Raw genomic sequence first — 25,576 nt, 5'->3', positions numbered from 1 at the left:
AGTTATTAAAAACACTAGCTAGAACATTTGGAAGTGGTTATTAATTGTTAAAATTAGTAATTCATTGATAACAGTGTAAAGTGTGATTTTTCAACTCTATTTGTATACAGTGAAGTTGATCAGGGACGATGGGAAATGTTGCCGAAAAGAATGCAAATTCAGTTCGACTGAAAGTATTTCTTGATGGAACGAAGAAAAAAGTGATGTTTGCAGAAGCAGATGAAGACTTTGTGGAAATCCTCTTCAGTTTTCTCACTTTGCCTCTTGGAACAATTGCAAGCCTCTACTCCAAGGATATAAAAGTTGGAAGCTTGACTTCTCTATATGAAAGTGTCGAGAATTTAAATAAAAAACTTTTCTTTAAGTACTGGTATAAGGATTGCCTAGTTAATCCAATAAATTCATCAGCTAATGTTTGCGAGAAGCTTAAAGTAAATCTAAATGGAACAAAGTCAATCCCTTGTCAGACTGATGCAATCTTTTTCAAAAAGAAGGGTAGATTCGTCATTACAGACGATCTCAATATCCTACCTCTCGTGATGGACACAAGCATTGCACTCCTTAATTCTCTTGGTGTTGAATCCATTGATTTATTACATGAAAGAACTATATATTTTGGCTTAAAAGAGGTATATATGCTTTTGGTTTTGGTTATATTTATATATCACCATGTATCGTTAATTTTATATAATATCCCTTTCATATTATTTTTATTTCAGTTCTCGCATCTACTCAAGTGGTCATTACTGACAAATAATCCTTTGACAAACCTGGTGTTTGGGGGAAGGAAGTCATGTTCATCATTGTCCACATACTCTACACCATGTAATTCACCTTTCATGTCGGGTAACTTTACCCAGACAACAGTAAAATTACTTTTACAAAAATCGAAGAAGAAGGTATTATGTGCACAAGTGGAGAATCGTTTTGTGGAACTTCTTTTTAGCTTCCTAACAATCCCGTTGGGTGCGTATGAACTTTTAACAAAGGATATTGCTTCATCTCCAATATTGGGTATAAGTAATCTTTACAATAGTATATCAAGTTTGGGAGAAAGAAAATTCTTGAAATCTGAGGATGTGAAGAGCATGTTACTTTGTCCCAAACTAGCAACTAATTACCATTGTGTCACTGACTTGCTTCCGATTTATGAAGATAATATACGCCCAGGTCGATTCCTTAAAGAACAAGCAACATTCATAGTTTCTGATGATTTGAAAGTAACAGCTTCTCAATCAATAGCTACAATTTCAAACGTCAATGCACCTGGTGTCCCTATTGCTGATATGGAGTTTCTTGACCTATGCGTTGGTGAACAAGAGGTAATTAATTAGCTAGCTTTGGCCAATTGATTTAATTTAAACACTTTGCATGACACCATTTGCTTTGATTATGTAGGCACTTTTACTTCTCAAGGTATCTCTAATGTCGACATCTGCTGTAACTGATTGGCTAAGGGTATTACAATATAGGAAGAAACCAAAGGTAAAATCATCACTTGAATCCCTTTTACAATGTATTTTAGGCAAAATACACCTATTACATTACAGTTGTTGATAATGATAGTTTTCTGTCTCAGGGTCATGTGCCAAAATTTGCTTTAGCTGAAGATGCTGGAAGAGATTCAGAAGAAGTTGATTTTACGTCAAAAGTGAAAAATTATAATGATACATCATACATGATGTTAGATTAGATATTTGGATTTATAGTTTCTGTTTTAGGTTATTATTCGTGTTTTAAACTTTTTATGACTTGTGAAACGCATGAATGATTTTATGTCGTATTGATCATCTACATTCTCTTATTATGCATATGGTTTTAGGATTTTTTTTTTTGGATAAAGAAGGCAACCTCTGGTAAATTTATTAGAAACAGAACATTACAAACTCTGAGGCATTGAAGAATTCAAATCTATTAAAAGACCTTTGATTTTTCTTCGAATTGTTTTCACTTCCAAAAATCATTTTCCTTTTTGACTTTTCAGAATTTTTTTCCTTTGACAGAATCATTCAAATTTCGATAGTCATCCAGAGGGTATGCTTGCTTAATGCTTTTGTCATTCCCTTTAACTCCTGAAACTTTGCTTCTATCTTCTTCTTTATTTCCTTTCTTAATTGCCCCCACAGCAAACTTTGAAATTAAAACTTTATTCCCCATATTCTCATTGTTCTTCCGACTTTCCAATCTTTTTCGTTTCTTGTTATTTTGATTTGCCCTTTGATTATGAAAGTATATAAATACTTGGTTCATTCCCCATAAGCTAGAGAGTTCAAATACCTAGCTCATGTTATTCTCATTGTAGGCCTCATCTAAATCAAGCAAATTGAAACACAAAGAGTCATGAATATTTGTCAAGAAATCTTGAGAAAAACCTTAGAAAAAACACTTTGCAACCATATTTATATTTCATAACCTATCACAGCAACCCCTTTAAGTGGGGTGTATGGACCCCACTTAGAAGTGGATACCACCATATTTATTACTAAAAAGACCTCAAACATTCATGTTTTTACTAAAACGTCCTACTTGGACATTAAATAGCCCCCCATTGACATTTTTTTTACTAAAAAACCAAAGATAGTTTAAATTTTCAGAATTATGTTTTTACATATTTTTTTTTTATTAATAATGGACATGGATAGATTTCATTTTGGATCCACCATTGATAACAGCCCGTGAAATTCATGGTTATTTTTGGAAAACCTTATTTTTGTTTTTTTTTTTGCCTAAATCTAAGAAAGAACTTATGAATATTAGTTTAGTTTGTCTTTTTCACTTTTTAAAATTATCAATAATTACATACTAATATTTATGATAAAAAAAGAATCAAATTAGTGAAAATATTATACTATAAGAAAATATAAGAAAGCTATAAATGTAGATAACTAATTGTACACTTGAATATAAGTGATTGATAAAAATGACCAAAAAGCTAATCGGTGAAAAACACTTTAATATGTAAACTTTGGGGGAAAGGAAGAAAAAAAGATTCTCCCTTTGGCTTTTTATAGTAGTTGCTTATTATTTTAACGAATACTTGATACAATGAATAAATTTATTAATAGTTTAACACTATACGATGTTGTTATAAGTTATTGACCTATCACTATTCACTACAACGATTTCAAAGTAAACGGCAAAATCAACAGCCAGGATTTTTACGCATATTTGACTAGTATTAACTTTGTTTTCTTTCTGACTATTTTCAGCCAATCGATGTGTTGGAGTATTCCTCACTGCAGGAATTGAATTTAAACAGAAGTCTTATTCTCATGAGACCAACTAGAGAAATATAGCAAATCAAAAATCGTATCATATTATCATCAAGATTTTGATATTAAGTTTTCTTTTTGCCTTTTCCAATTTGTAATATTTTTAATATTGTAGCATCATTTGCGTGTGTAAAATTGTGGTTTGTTCCAATGAGAATATTCCAACTCTGGTTTCAGATTTTGTTGATAATTGGCTTTTACCTGATCTTGTTTGGGGTCAACTCCATATCGGCATCTAGCCATTGTCAAATCGAGCAGCAATTGATTTTGATACAGTTGAAGAAGGAATTAGACTTCAATTCTTCATTATCATCAAAACTTGTGTCTTGGGACCCAAATGCAGCAGATTGTTGCACCTGGATAGGTGTTAATTGCAGCATCAGGGGCCAAGTTATCGGCCTAGATTTAAGCAATGAGATGATATCTGGTGACATTGATAATTCTAGTGCTCTCTTCAGTTTAAAGAATATTGAGACGCTGAATCTGGCTGAAAACGACTTCAACTTCACACACATTCCTTCTGGATTTGGCAGCCTGACAAGTTTGAGGAGTTTGAACTTGTCAAATTCATGGTTTTCAGGCCAGATTCCTGTACAACTCTCACAGCTGACAAAGCTTCAAGTTCTTGATCTGTCTTCGCCTTTCTCCTTGGGAATTCTCTCACTGAAACTTGAGAACCCCAATTTAGGCATGCTTATCAAAAACCTCACACGGCTTAGAGTTCTTTATCTGGATGGTGTTGACATATCAGCACAAAAATCAGATTGGTGCCAGGCTTTATCCTCTTCTTTGCTTGATTTGGAGGCTTTGAGCTTGTCAGATTGTCAACTTTCAGGCCCTTTAGATGACTCCCTTGGGAACCTACAGTCACTTTCTGTAATTCGACTGGCTCAGAACAATCTTAGCACTCCAATTCCAGATTTCTTTGGCAATTTCAGAAATCTGACTGTTCTGCATCTTGGTGCTTGTAATTTGCGTGGAACGTTTCCCTCAAAGGTCCTCGAATTGCAGAAATTACAGAGTCTGGATCTATCAAGCAATATGAATCTTCATGGTTCCTTATCAGATTTTCCTGTGAATGGATCTCTTCAAAGTTTAGTGCTCAGCAACACAAACCTTTCAGGAGCAATACCGGAATCTATCGGGAATCTTAAGAGCTTATCCCGGATTGAGCTTCCAAATAACAATTTCAGTGGAAGAATTCCCAAGTCCATGGAGAATCTCACCCAATTAACTTACCTCGACTTGTCCTTAAACAACTTTACTGGCCAAATCCCATCATTTCAGCTGTGCAAGAATCTTACCCATATTGACCTCTCACGAAACAGTTTATCGGGTACCATCCCTTCTGCTCACTTCCAAGATCTTCAAAATCTTGTGTTAATTAATCTAAGGTTCAATACCTTCAATGGAAGCCTACCTTCGTCTCTGTTCAATCTTCAACAACTGCAAAAGATCCAGCTTTCCAACAACAATTTTGATGGTGTACTTGCTAATTTTACTAATCCATCTGCATCTTTACTGGACACTCTTGATTTGAGCAGTAACAAGTTGAAAGGACAAATTCCCAAGTCCTTCTTTCAACTTGGAAGGCTTAATATCCTCTTGCTATCTTCAAACAACCTCAATGGCACGATTTATACAAAAGATTTCCAGGGTCTAAGCAACCTAACAACCCTTGATCTTTCCTTCAACAACTTGTCAGTTATAACGAGCCCAATCCCTTTGTCTCATCTTCCAAAGTTTTTCTCATTAAGGTTGGCTTCATGCAATCTTCAGAAGTTCCCTAAACTACACAACCAATCAAGATTGATAACTCTAGACCTTTCAGACAACAAAATTGATGGAGAAATACCAAACTGGATCTGGCAACTTGGCAATGGAGGCCTTTCGTATCTGAACCTTTCTCGTAACCAGTTAAATAGCCTCCAAGAGCCCTATTTTCTGCCCGATCTTGCTGTCCTCGACCTGCATTCCAATCGCCTCCATGGGGCGATTCCAATTCCACCAAAAACTGCTACCTTCATTGATTACTCCAACAATCTTTTCAATTCCTCACTCCCTGAAACCATTGGGGTAAACCTCTTGTATGCATATTTCTTTTCGGTTTCTAACAACTTACTCACTGGGGAGATCCCTGGATCCATCTGCAATGCTACCTACCTCAAGGTTCTTGATTTGTCAAACAACAATTTAACTGGAAGGATACCACAGTGTTTGATCGAATCTGGTGGCAGCCTTGGTCTTGGGGTACTGAACTTGGGAAACAACAGTCTTAGCAGCCAAATCAAAGTAACATTCCCAAGGAACTGTAGCTTCAACACACTTGATCTGCATGGAAATTCTTTGGAAGGGTCAGTCCCACGATCTCTTGTCAACTGCAGAATGCTAGAGGTGTTAAACCTTGGCAACAACATGATAAACGATACTTATCCATGCTTTTTAGGTGACAACACCAACTTGCGGGTGCTTGTTCTACGATCCAACAGGTTCCATGGCTCCATGGGTTGTGGTGAAGAACAACAGAACAACTGGTCAAACATTCAGATTCTAGACATAGCTCACAATAGTTTTACAGGCACTGTCCCTTCAGATTTCTTCAGCCACTGGGATGCTATGATGGCTGACAACAATGGAGGAGAACATTCACATTCACTTATGAAGCACCTCAGCTTTACCGTTTTACAGGTCTATGATGATGGAATCTATTATCAGAATTCTGTGAGAGTCACCATCAAAGGACTAGAGCTGGAGCTAGTGAAAATCCTGACTCTCTTCACATCCATTGATATGTCAAATAACCATTTCTCAGGTCAAATACCAAGCACAATTGGGCGACTCAAAGCACTGTATCTTCTCAACGTATCACATAATGAGTTCACAGGCTCAATCCCACCGTCTCTCGGAGATTTGTATCACCTAGAATCATTAGACATGTCATCAAACAAACTAACTGGAAAGATCCCATCAGTGCTCACAGATCTTCCATTCCTTTCCAGCTTTGATCTGTCATACAATCAATTGGAAGGAAGAATCCCAACAGGCTCCCAGTTTCAGACCTTCCAAGACACATCATACAAAGGAAACAACGGATTATGTGGGTTTCCTCTGAGTAGAAGTTGCACTACTTCAGTTGCAGTATCAGCACCAAATTCCCGGGAATCAAATGATGATGGGTTTGATTGGCATTCCGTATTCTATGGAATGGCAGTTGGGTCAGTCTCAACCATCTTGTATTCCGTTTGCAAGAGAGGTACATGTTATTGATTTCTCGAGGAAGGAAGAGATTGATGGTGGTGTAAATTGTAAAATGTGATTCCGTTGATCCAACACAGGTATCATCTTTTTTGTCTTTCTATTCTTCAAAAGCAGAGTCTACGTTCTCAAAACTTTGACTTGTGTTATATAAGCTATTTTGTTTTCCTTTCCAGAATTTTTCAGTTTGTATCTAGAGTCAGAATATGAATTCTTCATGTAAGAGAAAACACAAAAAACATTAAGGTCAATTAATATCTATTGGATTGCTTAAAATACTCAATTAATGATCAATTGTGAAAGTTGATTATAAACTAAATCTGCCATATTTCTTGAACAACACCCTAATCTTGTTGCAGTTTTTATAAGGCTAACCACATTCAATAGTAAAGATATATATTTTTTCTGTTGGAACCAACCAAAATTACAGTTCTGTTTTAACGGTTTTCACAATTCATTTTCAATAGTCAAAGGCATTCAAAAAATATAAATAAAAAAAGATGCTGGAAAAAGATCCGTTTTCATGATCAATTACTCTAAGCAGTATTACATCCTGATTAAAAAAAACCGAACTTGAAACATTCATTTAATGCAAAAACAGTGTTGCAGGGGCTTATCAAAGTTCCTCGCACACGAAAAAATACAAAACAAAAAAGATGGAAAAAATAGCTAATGTTATCTAACTCTAGCTTCACAAAATCACAAATAAGTGAACTCACAGCTTAAAACATATTTGATGAAACCCCTAAAATCGGCAAACATGATCTTGAACCATCATCTTGCCACTAATCACTAATCATAACCCAAAATTAAAAAAGACCCGATTTATTTTCTCTAAATTGCAATCGGCAATCATAACTCAAAATAGAAAAAATACGTAATTGGCGAACATGAACTTGAAATTAGAAGCTGCGTACACCTTTTTGACCGATTTTGTGCTCTGGTGTTCTTCCGCAGTTCAATTCTGAGGTTCTAAATTTAGAATCAATGTGAGACGGTGATTGAGGAAACACCAAAGCAGAGAACTTCCCTAGCCCCTAAGCCCGTGCTTGTGACATTTGGTTATCGGTTCTATGGCAACTGATCCGCAAGTAAAAAAAAAAAGTATCGACCACGAGCGATCCACATCGCATGACTATGATATTTCAAATATATAAAATAACAAGTCTCAAAATAATGCTAAGCAATTGACAAAATTGTTTTCATTTAATAGAGAAAGACTTTTGTAACTACTATGTTTATTAAAAAGGTATAAAAATATATTAAAATTTATGGATTTAAATTTTTAATGCATTACAAATAGTTGATATATTTTTTTATGTTGAAAAAAATTACAAATAAAGCTAATCTCATAAATTATTTTCTAAAATTTAATCAAAAACTAGTAAAGTAAGCAAAGTACAATGCTATAGCATCTATTCCAAGGTAAATTTTTGGTCATTATATGAAATGTCATTCAACATAAACGAATATTGGATATAAAAAGATAATCATAAAACATAACAAATGGCTCCACTTATGGATGTGTAAGTCTTATTTCTTTATCCAAAAGTATGTGATAAGTAAAGTTTATATGCTTTTATTGAAGAAAAATGTGATAAGTAACGTACAATGTTAAAAATAAAGATTAAAAATTAAAGAATTTTTAATGGGTATTAATGGTTTTTTTGTTATTGAAATAGTATGTCCCAAAGGATACCGGGAAGGGTAGAAGTGGTAAACAAAAGTGAACATATGGTTAGATACATAAACTTGATGATCAACATGTTTCTGGAACTATTGTCATATACCGACTATGTCAACATCCTATACTTGCAGATCCAGAGAGGGGAGATGAAGCCGGAAGGGAGAACCACTGTTAGAGTTTCTTTGGATGCACCTTTTCCATTTCCTCAAACTTTTTTTTTGTTTTTTTTCCATTAAAACTCGGGATTTGGCAAGCTATATGAAGAAAAATCAAGTGTTAAATGCAAGAAATAACAGCATAATTTCTTAAGTTTGAAATTGTGCTTGTCTTCCTATATTTCTAAAATTATGTACCAAGCTGGCCTTGTTTTCAATTTCAGTGTCATCTATCTCATCAATATCTTGCAATGATAATGTCTTTGGAACCCTCATTTGTCTCGAACATTTTGCACTTATTTACTGAAAAACCTGATGATAACACAAAAATTTAAAATTAGGTGGGATAATTTTCAACATTTTCAAACCTTTCATTTTAAAACATTTTGTCCCATCTATCAATGATAGATGTAATTATCATCCGATAAAACTAACTTAATGAACAAACGCATTCATGAAATCTTTTCTCAAAAACAAAGCAATAAAACAACAACTTCGGCTCAAAATTGTGATTATTGTAAAAAAAACACATAATTTAACGAATAGCAACTGGAATGTAACAACGTAAATTTTCAAACAATTTTTCATTTTTAAAACATAATTCATTCATAACAAAACCCATTGTATCACATAATATCTCAATGAACAACCCCAGAATCTCAAGTACATAAATCTTCATCAGTGTGTACAGACCATGCCGACGCCTTCCCGCGATCCTCGCTAGTACCTGAAACACATAACACAACAACTGTAAGCATAAAAGCTTAGTGAGTTCCCCAAATACCACATACAACACATACGCCTTTCCAGGTCATAACTCTGTGGGATCTTCCGATCCAAGTGTCTCAAGGGACTTCCGTCCCGAATCCTGGTAGACCTTCCGGTCCTACCCGTATCGACCTTCCGGTCTGTAACCTCCTGACCTTCCGGTCCATGTCATCTTGACCTTCCGGTCCATATCATCTTGACCTTCCGGTCCTTACCACACATAACATACATAGCACATACATATCACATAACCGCATATAGCACATACATCTCATAGCATACATGACCTTCCGGTCATACATAGGTACCCTTCCAGGTACAGTATAGTGAGAAGACTCACCTCCTATGATGTCTAGTAAACCTTCTGGCTTGATAACCTCGATCCAGCCTCCGCCTAACACATAAGGTAAACATCTCTAATTAATACTTTCTCTTGTTCTCATCTCTAATAATGGGTAGAAGACCATTCTACCCCTCCCTGACCTCTCTTGAATCAGCTTGACCAAGACCCCATGGTCAACTGAAGTCAACTCTAGCCAACGGTCAACTTTGAGCAGACTCGTCGAGTGCACTCAGGTGACTCGGCGAGTCCATGCTTGTCCTCTGAATCCTCCTAAGGTCTCACTCGACTCGTCGAGTTAACCTTTCACTCGACGGGTTACCACTGGTCACGAATCGCGGGGCAACCCAACTCGACTCGTCGAGTCCTCATATGGACTCGGCGAGTTCCCTCCATGGCATCACTCAAATGACCTTCTGAGGTCAGATCTGTTTCTCTAACTTATAGATCTGACCTTCTTACACCCAAATATCACATAAAGGTTCAAACTTTAAGCTCATGCAACACTCTTATGCCCTTATATGAAGAAATAGCTCCTAAAATGGCAACCTAGATCCATATCTCCAATGGAACAACATAAAGCAGAATGGTTGGGACTCTCTGGACCTCTTAAGGTCCAGATCTAAGACTTATTCCACCTTGGGACCTCATAAGCTTCGAATCCAAGCTAAAGAAGTAATAAGAAAACCCTAGATTCAAGAAAACCACCAAATACATGAGAATGAGTATAGATTCATACCTCCTACAGCAGTCCCATGCGAAGAGATGCTAGATCCACTGCCCCCATCTCGTTCCTTGCTTGAGTCATGCTCTTTTCCTTCCACAAAACCCACCAAATTACTTGATTTCATCATAAGAACTCTCCCAAGGCTCCAATGGCGATTTAGGGTTTCTTACAGGAGATATGAGGCGCATCCAAGGTCATAAGTTCCTTTAAATAGGCTCCAACCCCGGAACGTAGGGTTTCCTCTGCCCAACACCTACTCGGCGAGTCCATACTTGGACTCGTCGAGTCCTTTCATTAAATACCCGCAATCAACTCGACGTGACTCGGCGAGTCAGACTCTCGACTCGTCGAGTCCCTCCTAAATCCTCCAAATTGAAACACAAACTGACATCCCCGAAATCCCGGATGTTACAATTCTCCCCCACTTAAATTAGATTTCGCCCTTGAAATCGCTCCTCCACATACAGATCGAATCCAATAACCAAATGGCACCATCGATAGGATCTCATGCCACACAGCTTCCATCCTCTCTGGACACCTGGATCCCAACAGGGATTCCTAATCCCGGAGGAAACCCAACCCTTCAGATTCTCTCCCGACATAATCCAACAATCGGCTACCGATCCCTCATACCAAATATAGAAACCATCCGAATCACGACCCAAGAAACGGGAGGGTTCACGTCCCAGCAGGGATCATCCACTGAACTGCTATCGAAACCCAACCGAACAAAGAATTATCAACTCTCTACCCTCAAACCCTAAGGAATAATCGTGCTCGCTCTGAAGTGTCCTCAGACATCAAAAAAATCAAAAGCCTCAGCTCCATTCCTCATATCCCTTTTTAACACCGAGTACCAGGTCTGATCTCGACCTAATAGTTGAACCTCCAGGGTCATCCGTTGCATTATCCCAACCGTCTGCATGGTTTCCTTTTTACTAACCACATCGGCCCAATGTGACCCTCGAGTAATGAAGTCCGCTTAACCCTAAGCGAATGCTACCTTCCCAAATGAAGATCGACTCGACCCCGACCTCTGTCATCTGTTACTCATAGTTCTAAGCAACTTGCGGTGCCTCCCGTACCCGAGTACTGACCCACACAGGTCTAAGACATCAGATGACAAATACTACTCCTCATCATGGAACCCACCTCAGAATCCAGAACCTCATCTCGCCTATCCAATGCACCACCAGAGCCAAACTCAAACTCGGGAGTTTGGTCCGACCTAGAGTTGGAACCACTCGTCCCAACGAAGCACTCAACTCAGAACTCATTTCCCATAAACTCATGCGTACCTCACTTATCCTATTCTTTCGGATTGCAATGACCACACCTTACTCAGAACATAATGATCCCCTAACATTGAGGAGACCCCGATCTCGCCCCTGGTCCGACCACCAGCTTTCCAAAAACTCATAAATTAGGGCCAGCCCATGCCTAAAACTCTTCTGCGCCATGCTCTGATCAAAGAGTACTTTATCATAACAACTTTTCGCTAGCTAGTGTGTACTATGTCTTCCCGTAGCACCACATCAACCTCTCACTGACTGGTGAGTACTACGGCTTCCCACAGTATCACCACAACCTCTAACTGACTGGTGAGTACTACGGCTTCCCGCAGTATCACCACAACCTCTCACTAGTGAGTACTATGGCTTCCCGTAGCATCACAACAACCTCTGACTAGTGAGTACTACGGCTTCCCGTAGCATCACCACAACCTCTGACTAGTGAGTACTACGGCTTCCCGTAGCATCACAACAACCTCTGACTAGTGAGTACTACGGCTTCCCGTAGCATCACAACAACCTCTGACTAGTGAGTACTACGGCTTCGCGTAGCATCACCACAACCTCTGACCAGTGAGTACTACGGCTTCCCGTAGCATCACAACAACCTCTGACTAGTGAGTACTACGGTTTCACGTAGCATCACAACAACCTCTGACTAGTGAGTACTACGGCTTCCCATAGCATCACAACAACCTCTAACTGACTTACACCCTCCGCGGACCAATCATATATAGGTGCATGCACTTACCCAAATTATGCATCACTATATCTGGCGGCAATCGCCATAATAAAACACCCTTCTCTGCTGTAATCCATATTCTTGGACAATCTCACTTTCTGTCATTAACTGAAAGGACTCCCACTGGAATCGTAGATGTTTGACCTACCACTTGACGTCTCCACTCAAGACTCAAAATTATCCGAAATCCAATGCATTAAATTCGGATACCTCGATACACCACCATAGAACCTTACGACATCTCGTCTCATCCACTGATCTTCCTGATCCACAACCTGAAATTGGTTGTCTAATCTTTTGCCCTTCCCAAGCTAAATAACAGCCCCATTATTGAACCAGAATTTCTCAACCGTCGAACTCACCCTACGAGCCAACCATCTCGAATTCACCATTTTGACCTCGAAGAATTTCCGTTCACCCCAAGGTCTCCGACCAACGGCCAATTGCCGTGGAGACACTCATCCTTTTCAAACATAACACATTCATTATCTCGCTCTGCACCTCGTCTCAATCACCAATAACCCTGGGCTCATGAGTTCGCACTGCCGATCTCTCCGTATCCAGATCTCTAACTGTTCTCGATAGAATCTCTAACCCCCTCAATAAAATACCCGGTTCTCCCCCACTTAGGGTTCGAACCAACCCCAATCGGCACACCAGCAATCTATCCCACAGACTGTTTCCATCATTAACATCCCACCGACTCCTGGAAGGTGCTACACAACGCTCGATGATCTCCTGACAGAGATCGAGCAACTCCAATGCCCCGAAACTCAGATGAAATCCTCAGAACTTCCTACCATGACTGCCTTTAGTCATTCAGAATCTCACACCATTCCATCACCGGACCTCCCAACCGTCCGGTATTAACCCTGACTCTTAGTCTGGAAGTAATGATCTACTGTACTCCTTATCATCGACTCCTCAACCAACGTTCCATCACGTCACTTATCATAAGAGCAGAAACCATATTTCCACTCTTAATACCTATCAAAGACAATAAGGGTCACCGCCCTGATATACTCCTCTTGATCGTCCGACGTTGCAGCTAACACATGTCCTACTATACGCAATTAGGGTGTCTCCTGGTCCTTGACCATCTCAGTCCCCACTGACGACCTGTTCAAGCTATATCTTTACCTCGCGGCAGACCTACTGCCACATACTCTGTTTGAAGATCACCATCTGTGCAATCCCACAGGGCTCACCCCCAACTCAAAAACCGAAATCTCAACACCTCTTATGTCTCCCACAGGAAACGGATATAGCACCACTCGGGTCACAGAAAGTGACCTCTCCACTATCGGCCGGTCGCCCAGCCCAGACTGTATTCTCCCATAACGTATCATCCCTACTCATCCCTGAGTCTTGTGACTCCAACTAGCATATCACCCACAATCCCTCGGAGCTCACTCGATTTCCCTTTTCAAGGGATGCTCCACTAAAACTTGTTCATCATGGCCTTCTGGCCCCACACTCATTCACCTCGATCTCAGTCTAGACAATCCCAACGGAATAACTGGTAAAAACCAGAAACACTAACCGCCACATGTCATGATACTCAAACCGTGTGGTCACCTCTCGATCTGCTATGCATCATGGTACCTGTACCATGTTATCTCCTCTTAATCTTCTACGAATCATGGTACTCGAACCACATTCCCTTTTCTCAATCCATCTCAAATCATGGCACTCTAACCCTGACATCAACTCTCGTCCTGCTACAACTCATGGGACTCGACCCATGGCATCACTTCTCAATCTGCTACTTATCATGGTACTCGAACCATGACATCACTTCTCAATGATCAAATACCGGCTCATGCGTGCCTGCTCAGACGACACGTGCTCAGGACAAAACAACGTCCTCTCGTGAAACATCCGTGTAATCACAGTCACGGACTCCGTCCGCTGCTTGAGGGACAAGAACTCATGTGCCAACCGTTCCCGCTCCAACGGGGGAACATACTCGTCTCTGAACATGGTGGTGAACCTCTCCCAGGTCACCTCCGAAGTTTCTTGCAAGAGTGAAGTTCGCCGCCAAGAACTTCCACCAGTCCTTCGCCCCCACGCGAAACTGGTTCAGTGCAAACCGAACCCTCAGATGCTCCAGACACGAACAGGTGTAGAAGCATCCCCCGATATCAGAAATCCATCTCATTGCAGCAATCGGATCCTGCGTCCCGTAAAACTCCGGTGGCTTCGTGTTGCTGAACTTCCGGAACAGCATCGAGTCACCCCCCCCCCCCGAGGTCTAGCAGCAGCCACAGCTGCAGTAGCTGCAGCAGCCGCAGCCTCAGTAACCACTGCGTATCTCTCGTCGAACGTCTCAATCAAAGTGGTCTTGATAGACCCAAACATCCCTGGTATCTCTGTGCGGATAGCCGCAACCCCTTCGTCGTGGATCATCTGACGAAGCTCCTCGTCACTCACGCCACTAGTCTCTGGTCTGTGGCGTGTCCCAACCATGATGTCTCCGAAATACAACATAAAAAATCAGAGACTCACTCGAGTGTACTCTGTAATGCCCGTGTTTCTGGGCTAGACATTAATATTGTTGTAAAAGTCTAGGTTAACCCTTGTAACTCATTTTGAAATAATAAGAATGTGTTATTTGAGTATTATGTGTTTTATGCTTAATTATGTGGCTTAATTAAATTAAGAATAAAAATAAGCGTAAAAATAAAATATTAGATAAGCTCGATATCTATGAAGGAAGTTGTAGTGGTCGTGGCAAGGTTTCCGAATATATAAAGAATGCCGAAATCCGAATTATAACGAAGAAGTTATGACCTGTCGAAGTTTCGCGACGGAACCGGCACGACGCTGAAGGACGTAAAATACAAATTTAAGATAGAGCGATATCTAGCCTTAGTAATCTAAACGAAAGTCGTAGAATACGTTAAACCAAGAGCATGCATAAAAAGAATGCCCAAATCTGACTTCGTATGCGGAAGTTATGATTTTTCTAAGTTTCAGCTTAGCAGTATGCAGTCCGAATACTCGAATTTGAGATCGAGTGGTTTCTAGCCGAAACTTTCTAAATGAGAATTGAAGATCTCATCGTTAGTAGCCCAACGGTAAAAGGACAGACGAGAACGGACGTCGGATGAAGAAGTTATGATTTTATATCGGAGTTTTCCTATCCCGGCCTACTAAAAATAATATAATAAAAATAAAAGTCAAAATTTGCCGACGGAGTCTAAATGAAAGTTGTAGAGCATAATCTCACCTACGCGTGGATATATAGAACGTCAAAAACGGACCTCGTATGCGAAAGTTATGAATTTTTGAAGTTCGTGGCACGCATACCAAAGCTTATCCGAAGGGTTCGCCCCGCGTAACCTTTGAGTACGCCCAGCGTACTCCGGTGCATGAACCGCCTCAGACTCGAGTGCTCCGATGACGTTTTCAAAGCATTACGCCCTGCGTACCGAAGCATTACGCCCAACGTAATGCGAGGACTCAGCCCCTATAAATAGAATGCGAGGGCAGCCGATTCCTTTGTTCATTTTCTCTTCTCTCTCTCCCGTTTTGCATCATTTTTCGTGCAAGATATATCCCGAAGCCCCGGTATCATTCCCGAGCCCCGAAGCAAGTTCCGAAGCCCCGGAGATCCCGAGAAGTAAAGTTTCCGAGCCGAAACTCTGCCCGTGAGAAGCCCGGTTTTCAAGAAAAACCATCCCGGTTTTATCGGAAAAGATTATTTTAAGAGACGAGTTGCTGTCCGATCATCGTCTTATCAAGTGAGTGTATATTCGTTTTCTTCTAACACATAGATATGAAGTATTCTTGTAAAATACGTGCTATGTGTTTGTATATTATTTGTTTATTTGAACTAGTTGTTGAATGGATGTTTTATACAGGTTTTAAGCTGTATATAAACGTATATATTTTATCTGCTAATATGTTGGGTAGAACATGGGTCGCCAGTTGGTGTGTGATGAAATAAAATGATGAGAGGCCTCGATGTTGTTGTTGATCTAGTCATCTAGCGGAGTATGGGTGACGACCACATACTCTTTCTAGACGGTCCCGTGGAACACTAGCAGGCTCATAACCTGTAGGTGTTGTGAACGATGTGTTCACCGGTGTACTATATCCCCCTCATAGTTGCCTTTAGGACATCTATTGTTAAGGAAACCCCTTTGCAGTAATGTCCGTCCCGATGAAAATCCTAGATTAGGTCCCTTGTAATAGTTGTTGTTTTAGGGACATAAAGTGAGGATAACGGGAATGGTATGAATCCCAACCCGATTCCCCAAATTCTGCTATCAAGCACTGGGAAGACGCGATTCACATGCCGTGAAATTTTACCGAACTCCCACCTCACACAACCCTCAAACCAAACAGCCACTTAGGTTGTCTTCATTCCTAACAACGATGCGAAACTTATCCCATTTTCAAAACCGCTCCTGCTTCTAAATCCCGGGATAATTCTCCCCCACTTAGATTCGAATAAGTCTTCACAATACATGAAAGTTGGAGAATTCCCAATCGTCCTCGCTTTCCAACGATCGATTCGATGACAACCAACTCTTTCCAACTATTGATCCATTACCAGCCAATCCCCCGTGGTCACACGCTTCTAAGAACTAGTTGAACACTTCCTGAATCCCAGCGAAACTGACCGTCTCTAATGTTTGAATGATCCCACACTCAAATATTGAAGACCTAAAGATAGGTGCTCCAACTAATATCTCAGCAACGAGCAACTTCCCTTGGCGCCCTCATCCACCAATCAATAACGGTTACTAAAACCACTGAATCCTGACAATGCTGAATAACCATCCTGTGGGACCCTGTTCGCGTGTCTCCAAAATAATACCCCTCTTCCCAAGGTGCTCCAAACAAATCTCCCGCTCTCGGACTCTAAAAATCATATCATTCAGGGTCTCGCACCCTGGCTCACTCATCCTAAAAGTGCAATAGATCGCACAATCAATCCTTACCGCCTGATACAAGAGATCCAAGGCGAACCGGACCTCACAAAATACTTATGCCACATCGACCCACCCGCGCTCACCAGTGCTGAACTACTGTCGCCAATCCCGGCGACTAACTGACCCCGAGCTGGAAATACACCCTGATCCTGGGGTCACAAGCTTGCTCATTCCTTTGAGCTCGCAAAGCTGAAAAGGGGACCATCCTTGCCCTAGAAAATGACAATCATATCCATCAATTAACCATTCTACTTCCAACTGCAAACCCCAGTTGAACCTAATCATCACTCCTTTCTGGAGTCCCCGTGACTCACATTCCGGCCTCGAGCAAAACCCTCAAAGCCTCGATCTAGAAACTCATGTGCTAGCCTCTCCCGCTCAACCCGCGAAATGTAACGAGCACAGAACATCCCCTTGATCACAAATAACTGAAGCCCTCTGCTCATCAGAATATGTCCCAGTAACAAGTCCCGGTACTGGAAAGCTCGACCAGCTCCTCCCCCTGCCGTCGTTACAGTTGTTAAAGCTGTTGCGGCAGCCGTCTCAGCAATGGCTGCGTAGCGCTCGTTGAAATACTCAACCATGGCGGTCTTAATAGACCCAAACATATCCGGTAACTGTCCCCGGAAAACCTCGATCACCTCCTCCCGGATGATCTCACTGACATGTTCCTCTGTCAATACTGGCCTATCCTGGCTGCCAGCTCCCGATCCTGATCCGGATCTGGTCTCAAGACGTCTCGTAACCACCATTCTGATAATACACCAGAGAGATCTCAGATAATCCATATAATAACAGGGAACCAACTCCCAACTAAACCCTAGGGGTTGTGACTTCCTTGCTACGCGTATGGGTCATATGCTTTCAGTAGTACATACCTATAATACCTTCCACACCTACCCATATTTGTCTCAAGTATCATCACAACGCCCTGACAATATATATAATCATAGCGAGCACTCAATCCTCACTCCTAGAGGAATGATAAATATCACATAACTGGCCTCCCGACCTCTCACAACCCACCCATCCATGAAACTTCCACCAACCCTGCAGCACTAGTGTATGCTAGCCATACATAACGCTAGACCCTATAGACATTCGAATGCTCGGTCCTACTCTAAGCCTACAACCAAACAAGAACAGGAAATAAAGCAAAACCAAATATTCTCAGGCTATAAGATCTTTATTATGTATAACTTATGATGCATACACTGAGCAACTACAGTAATGATGTCAATTTCATATAAGGAAAACTCTAGGCTATCAGGCATCATACAATCAGGCAATTCTATCATGCAATTCCTGAAGACCCCTAGCCTAGTACTAGCATGCTGTTCTAACATAACACAATATCAAATAACCGTATGGTATTTTGGGGTCTACTTACTGGCTCCGGCTGATCGTATACTTGCATCCTCCATTATTATTTTGAAAACGATTTGAAAATCATTTTGAAAATCTTTTCCTTGATTTGAGACTAGATTCACACGAGTGTTCCTCCAATTCCCTCAAACCAAGGCTCTAATACCAACTTGTAAGACCCATAAAAATCAAGCCAATTTAAAACTTTTTCAATCATCCAAAAGCCATTAGTTATTACAAAATGTTTTCAAAATAGTTTAATATCAGAGTATCCCAGAAACCATAAGTCCAAAACACGAGGATGTGTACGGTCACGCCTTCGCCTTGCCGAGTCATCTGAAGCACCTAAAACAATAAACTGAAACCGTAAGCACAAAGCTTAGTGAGTTCCCCCAAAATACCCATACACAGAACAATACACATATAATCACAAACAACATACTATGGGTCCAATCAAGCATCGGGTTGGAGTACCCCAGGCCCTCAACCATCGAGTTGGAGTACCCCAGGCCCTCAACCATCGGGTTGGAATGCCAAAATACTTTGGGTCCAGTCATCCTCGGGATGGTATACCCTCGGCCCACAACCCTCGGGTTGGAATGCCCACACACTACGAGTCCAATCATCCTCGGGATGGAATACTCACGACCCACAACCATCGGGTTGGAATGCCCAGGTCTATTGGCTCTTGCACAAAGCTGATAAGCCTCAACAACTAGTCAAACATGTGTACATATTTCAGCTAATCACATAACAGTCTATAGACAGACAAACCGATCTAACAGATCATAACAACATAGTAACATCCTATCTACCAGGATACCGATTTAACGGATCATAGCAACATATAACACCCTATCTACCAAGATACTGATCTAACGGATCATAACAGCATATAACATCCTATCTACCAGGATATTGATCTAACAGATCATCATAGCAAATACCATCCTATCTACCAGGATATTGATCTAACAGATCATACTAGCATAACATATCAGGATAACAATTCAAAAGGGTCGGCCTTAGTGCCTTAGACCCTTGAGTATAGTGAGGAAAACTCACCTCACACAGCTGAAGTCCCGCGGATAAAACTCCAGCTATTGGTTGACAGATTCCCGACCTGTCAACATCAAACAACACCTAATTAATAATTAGGTTCCAAGCCAAGGTCCAACTCACACTCCAGAGTCCCAATAGTCAACCAATGGACTAAAGCCCAACATATGGCCCAATTTTCCAAATTGGGCCCAGACCCCTACATGGTCTTTCCTTAAGGCCCATCCAATTATTCTAATCCAAACTCTTGGTATTCCTATGGCCCAATATCACATAATCATAAATGCCCAATTATGGCCCATCTATGGCCTAATTTTCCAAATTAGGCCCAAGACTCTCACATGGGCCTTATCCTAAAACGCATACAATTATTTAATCCATTTACTTAATCTTGGAAAGCCCATTAATAGTCCAATCACCAAACCCCAATATAAAGGCCCAAATTAAGGCCCAAGTGAAATTAGGGTTTCACATAAAATGATAATTAGGGTTAAGTGTTTCTCAATTAACCCACTAAGGACTTAATCCATTAAGTCCATCATTCTACTAGATAAATCATATGGTTTGATTAAGCTTAATACATAGTCCAATTCTAATGGCCCAAATGTGGGTCTCGATAAGTCAAAGGCCCATAATCCAATATTAGGGTTTTCTAAATCCTAATTAGGGTTTCTCACCCAATCATAACCCAATAGGCCCAAAACTAAATCTTTAAGCCCATTAGGGTTTCACTAGTCGGGCACCACCCATAACCACCTCGGGTAGTGGTGGTTAATGGCGGCTCACGGCGGCGGCCACCACCTCATGGTGGTGGTTTGGTTCTTTTTTCATTATTCTTCTGCTAATTACAATTACAATGCTTTAATCCAAAACTAAACACACACACACTAACTAACATAAACACATACACACACAACCACTCTAGTGGTGGCTGGTGGTGGTAGAGGGTGGCAGCCACCACCTCACGGTGGTGGTGGTAGCCTTTTCGAGAATTCCGATTACACAACATAAACCAACACTCAACACAATATAGCAACCGCATAAACACACACACACACCTAAATACATAGCAAAACTCGCACACAGCCACCTTCCACGGTGGCTGGTGGTGACGGAAGAAGCAGCAGGCGGAGGCCTTCGATCTCCAAGGCTGAGTGATGACGGTGGCAGCTTCGTCTTCGTCGGCAGCAACACGACGACATCAACTTCGGTTTGGAAGGAAACGAGGGCAACAATCCTGGTGGTTCACGCTATCATTTCTTGTTCCCAGCAGTGGTGGCGACAACCAAAACAGGGCAGCAGGCCACCGAAAGGGACGACGACAGCGACAGACGGCAGCTACTGCTGCGGAGAAGAAAGAGGAGCAAGGGAGACAGGAACAGCACCGACAGCTGCCATGAATGGCTGAGAGCGGCGACTGAAAGAAGAAGAAGAAAAGAAGGGCGGAGGCAGCGTTGGGAGGTGGTTATCCGCCACTGAGGTCTTAATTTGAGGATGTGAGGACCGCCATTGCCGTCAACATGGGCCACTGGTGGACGACTGCTGGCTTGGGGCTTCGACCGATTGGAAAGACAAGAGGGAGTTGGGGTGGTGACGACGGCTGGTGTCACAACTAGCATTTTTAGATAAGAAATTCTATTTTCATGTAAACTTCATTTGTTGTAAGGCATGTGTTATAAGTGAAAATCATACTCTGTGCTTAATAAAAACCATCCATTTGAATCCAAACTCTTGATTTAAGTTCAAAACCTAATACAATACATCTCATATGGATGGAAAACCCTAAAAATCCCGGTTCAAGATTTATATGAGCCAGGATTCACTGATTGGGATCTAATTGGACCAAATTCATTAAACTATAAGATTTTGGGCCATTTGGGCCTAGAATGATTCATTCTACCTCTAATGGGCCATGATGGGCCATAAATTATTTAATTAGCCCTAATGGGCCATAAACCCATTCCTTTCACCATATTGGGACGTGAACCCTCATAAGGGCCTAATGGGCCGAAACTATGTTATTGGGCTCCATAAATTCGAACAAGCCAAGATCGGGCCCAAAACCAATTCATCTCCATCCTTTTAACCCCATTCCGGGCCCATTTATAAAATAAAGAGAGAAAACTTCATGGGATTCACCTCATCTTTACCCATAGGATTTCCATCTAATTACATCCCATGTATCAACAACATTTCACCTTAATCTCCTATGTATTAACCAACCATCAACTCACACTCCCTCTTTATCTTCCATATTCTCGGCCAAAGAACACACACACACACATACACACACATTCTCACATTCAAACTCTCCAAAAACTCTCTCAAGCAATCCCCCCATCTTCTCAAAATTTCGAGATTTCGGGTTGTGTTTCAAGAGTCTTCATCAAGTTTTTCAACCTCTTGGTAAGTTGTTATTATGCATAAACATCTACTTTCCATCTTAAAGCTAAGAACCCTTTCTTACATAGTTTATTTCATGATCTAACCCCCTAGAACCCTTTAAGTTCGAAAATATCCTCAAGGAGTTGTTAGGGCCGAAAATCTTCTCACATCATCACCAAAAACCGAATCCAAACCTCAAGGTGAGTTCATACCCCCTATTTTCGGTTTTTACTAAGTTTTGGGGGAGAATACAAGTTGATTTGAGTATATCTATGTGTATATGCATGAATATGTGTGTTTTTCATGATTTATTTGGTGATTATGTGCTATTAACTTCATAAATCTAAAAATATGTTAAGAATATGAAGTTTATCACTTGGAACTACATGAAAACCTTGAGAAAAGTATGTGTTATCACATATAATATATGTAAACTTTGAGATCTGGGATTTATACACTTAAAATAGCAAAAATAAATGTTGTGTACAAACATGGATAACTTAAACTCAAAAATCAGCCCTTGACAGAAAAGTTTTGGCCAAATCTCGAACTGTTTTGACCACCCAAATGGTAATATTTTTCAAAATTGTTTTACATGCAAACATTTCAGGTTTATACCTTTAAAATGACTACCCTCACGTTTTCATACGATTTTCTACAATTTTTGGCGAATTTTACAAAACTGCCTATCATATTTGAAATAATCTCGGACCAGCCTGTGAAGGTGAGCAATTTCACACTGGATAGAGGCCATTAAAAATTATAAGAAAGATTGTGAACAAAGTAGACAAAATTTCCAAACTTCCAAAGTTTACGGATCCAAATTTCCACTCACGATGATTTTTATACAAATTTTCCAACAACCGGGTCAGAAAAGTCAAAAACCAGAAAAATGTGTATTTTCACAAAAATCAACCCAAAAATGATATTTTTGACAAAAATGGGTTAGAAATGTTATTTTTACCAAAAACTAGCCATAAATACAAGTTTTAAACAAAATGGGGACAAAAGTGTTATTTTTACTAAGATTGGGCCTTAGTTGTAAATTTTTGGCTTATCGGGCCAAAAATATCATTTTTACAAAAAGTGGGCTTAAATAATTTGGCTAATTCTAGCAATAAAATAACAAACGGACTAATTTTGCCATTCGTATAATATTGGACCTTAGTGGCCCATTAATATGCTTGATAGGTCCTGAATACTATTTATTTGTTTATTGGGCCTCACTGACCCATTAACATGCGCGACGGATCTTGGATACTATTTGCATGCTATTTGGGCCTATAAATACCTTACATGTGAAATGGGCCTTAGTTGTCCTTTTACATATATTTTGGGCCCATGTTATATAATCTCATTTCTTTCGGGCCTAAAAATGACTTACGTGTTCAGTGAGACTCAGTGATCCGCAGACATGGTTTATTGGGCCCGGAATGAGTTTATATGTTTCTCTTCGCGTAAATTCGATTAAGGATCTAGTGAGACTTGTCGATTGACACCTATTGAGTGTACGATCGTAGCATGTAGTTATAATCAGAGTCTCTTGGAGGGAGAGCGGGGTTTTGTGTATAGATCTATACGGGGATGACACCCCACACCTGAGCTGTTCGCTACAGTTAGACTACATCAGTCTAGGGTGACTATAACCTTATTCTATTTTTCCGTCGGCGTTCACAACCGCCAAGACAGCCGAAATTTTCATTATTTAGTATGGTTATGACGGCTCACTTAGAGGAATTAACATTATGAAGTTTGCGGAAGACCATTCTCTTTTCTCTTGGATTACTCGGAAACTTATTCACACTGGTACTCAACCTCGGGGTTGGTCCGACAGCTTTCTCTTTTCTTCTTTTACAGGTAACATCGGGTTGTCTGGGGGCATTCTATTTACATTCTATTCATTCACTTTTGGCATTCTATTAATCAATAACACCCATGCATTGATACAAGATCGGACAGAAACATACTAAACTATTTTAAGAAAATACAGGATTTTCTTGTGATTACAAAGCTATACAAATCATTTTCTCAAACATGCTTATGAAATCACCAACATTTTTATGTTGACCTTTTTAAACTAACTTGTATTCTCAGGAAACCGTTGAAGCAAGTCGGGACGAACAAACTAATGGATGTTTTGTTATATTTCTATTTCATCAGACTTTAATTATTTTGGCATGTAATATTCAAATACAATACTCGATGTAAACAATGAATGTTGTTATATTACATGTGTGATGATGATGATGATGTTATGTTGCAATTATATACTCTATGATGATACTACAAAAATGGAGTCACGCTCAAGCCCCCGGACGTTTCCGCCGTCTGGTTCGGGGGTGTGACAGATTGGTATCAGAGCATTGTTTATAGTGAACTAGCATATCTAATCATACATGATATGCAACTATAAATACAATGGGACTAAACTACTCTGAACATAATAATTAAAATACATACCTATGTGTGCATTTTATAGTAATAACACAACAAGAACATTAAAAGTCTTTGGAGGATTTGAACATCGCAATTAAACCCGGGCAGTTATGTAGTCGTATTGGGGGTGAATGTAGTCTGATCAACTACATTCATTCAAAATACGACCAACATGTTTTCGGGAGTAATCGTGATGGACAATGAATAAAAAACTTACCATCTAATTATCCAAAGAGCTTATAGAACCTAACCTAAACAAAATTTAAAATACTATAGGAGTGTTTGGTGTGCTATTTGTTTCTAGTGTTTATACACTTACGTGCAGACACTATGGCCAAGTATCATTAGCCAGGAAACCCCTACCTCCTTAGTCAGGGAAAGGCAGGGTGGCTTGACCCAGAGGAAGACCCATCAGGAGACTCAGAGGAAGAACATGAAGTAGAACTTGCAGATAGACCCGCCGAGTCAGTGGTGGACCTCGAAGAGGAAGAGCTCGAGGGCGATGACGATGACGACTCCGACGCAGAGTCCGAGGTCATCAATCTTCCATACATGGCCAGAGTACCGACTTATCGTAAGGGCCCCGATGGCCCCACGCCCCCCATGGGCACACGATGTTAGGAGATGGAGTCGCCAGCAGGGGATACGACCGCCCTACGGTATGAACCAAGGTCTTTTTGATATTAGTCATGGAGGACTAGCTGACCGGGCCCTCTCAGACATGGTCCGGCGCACCCGAGACATTGGCAACCAAGCTCAGGACACCCCAAATCATAGTCGCATACCGATGGTGAAGGTTCAATGGAACGCTAAGTGTGGACCGAAATTCACATGGAAACGCGAGAACCAGATGAAGCAGAAGTACCCTCTACTATTCTCTCATTTATGATCCTAGCTTTCGAAAGAATTTTGGGACTAAATTCCCTCTAACGGGGGGATGATGTCGCAACTAGCATTTTTAGCTAAGAAATTCTATTCTCATGTAAACATCATCTGTTGTAAGGCATGTGTTATAAGTGAAAATCATACTCTATGCTTAATCAAAACCATCCACTTGAATCCAAACTCTTGATTTAAGTTCAAAACCTAATACAATACATCTCATATGGATGGAAAACCCTAAAAATCTCGGTTCAAGATTTATATGAGC

General features: G+C 40.5%; 2 protein-coding genes across 3 annotated transcripts; both read left to right on the top strand.

Moving 5' to 3' along the window:
• The first annotated feature begins 128 nt into the window (after positions 1–128).
• Positions 129–1,794, top strand: LOC145139506 (uncharacterized). The gene is made up of 4 exons (XM_079073306.1): positions 129–629; positions 720–1,322; positions 1,399–1,485; positions 1,580–1,794. Exons 1-4 carry the CDS (start codon positions 129–131, stop codon positions 1,691–1,693), a joined length of 1,305 nt encoding a protein of 434 aa, XP_078929432.1. The 3' UTR covers positions 1,694–1,794.
• Positions 1,795–3,299: 1,505 nt separating this feature from the next.
• Positions 3,300–8,397, top strand: LOC145137145 (receptor-like protein 7). 2 transcript variants are annotated; one of them, XM_079071285.1, is made up of 2 exons: positions 3,300–6,607; positions 8,346–8,397. In XM_079071285.1, the coding sequence occupies exon 1, from the start codon at positions 3,423–3,425 to the stop codon at positions 6,537–6,539; it is 3,117 nt and encodes a 1,038-aa protein (XP_078927411.1). In that variant the 5' UTR covers positions 3,300–3,422; the 3' UTR covers positions 6,540–6,607; positions 8,346–8,397. The 2 variants fall into 2 exon arrangements, with proteins under 2 accessions (XP_078927411.1, XP_078927410.1); XM_079071284.1 differs by lacking the exon at positions 8,346–8,397 and adding an exon at positions 8,210–8,264.
• Positions 8,398–25,576: the final 17,179 nt, after the last annotated feature.

The sequence above is a fragment of the Lactuca virosa genome, chromosome 9, assembly GCF_052849685.1.
Source record: "Lactuca virosa cultivar CGN04683 chromosome 9, Lactuca_virosa_CGN04683_v6, whole genome shotgun sequence".
NCBI lineage: Eukaryota > Viridiplantae > Streptophyta > Magnoliopsida > Asterales > Asteraceae > Lactuca > Lactuca virosa.
Note: the sequence above shows the minus strand (reverse complement) of the source record. Positions and strands in the feature narration are given on the sequence as shown.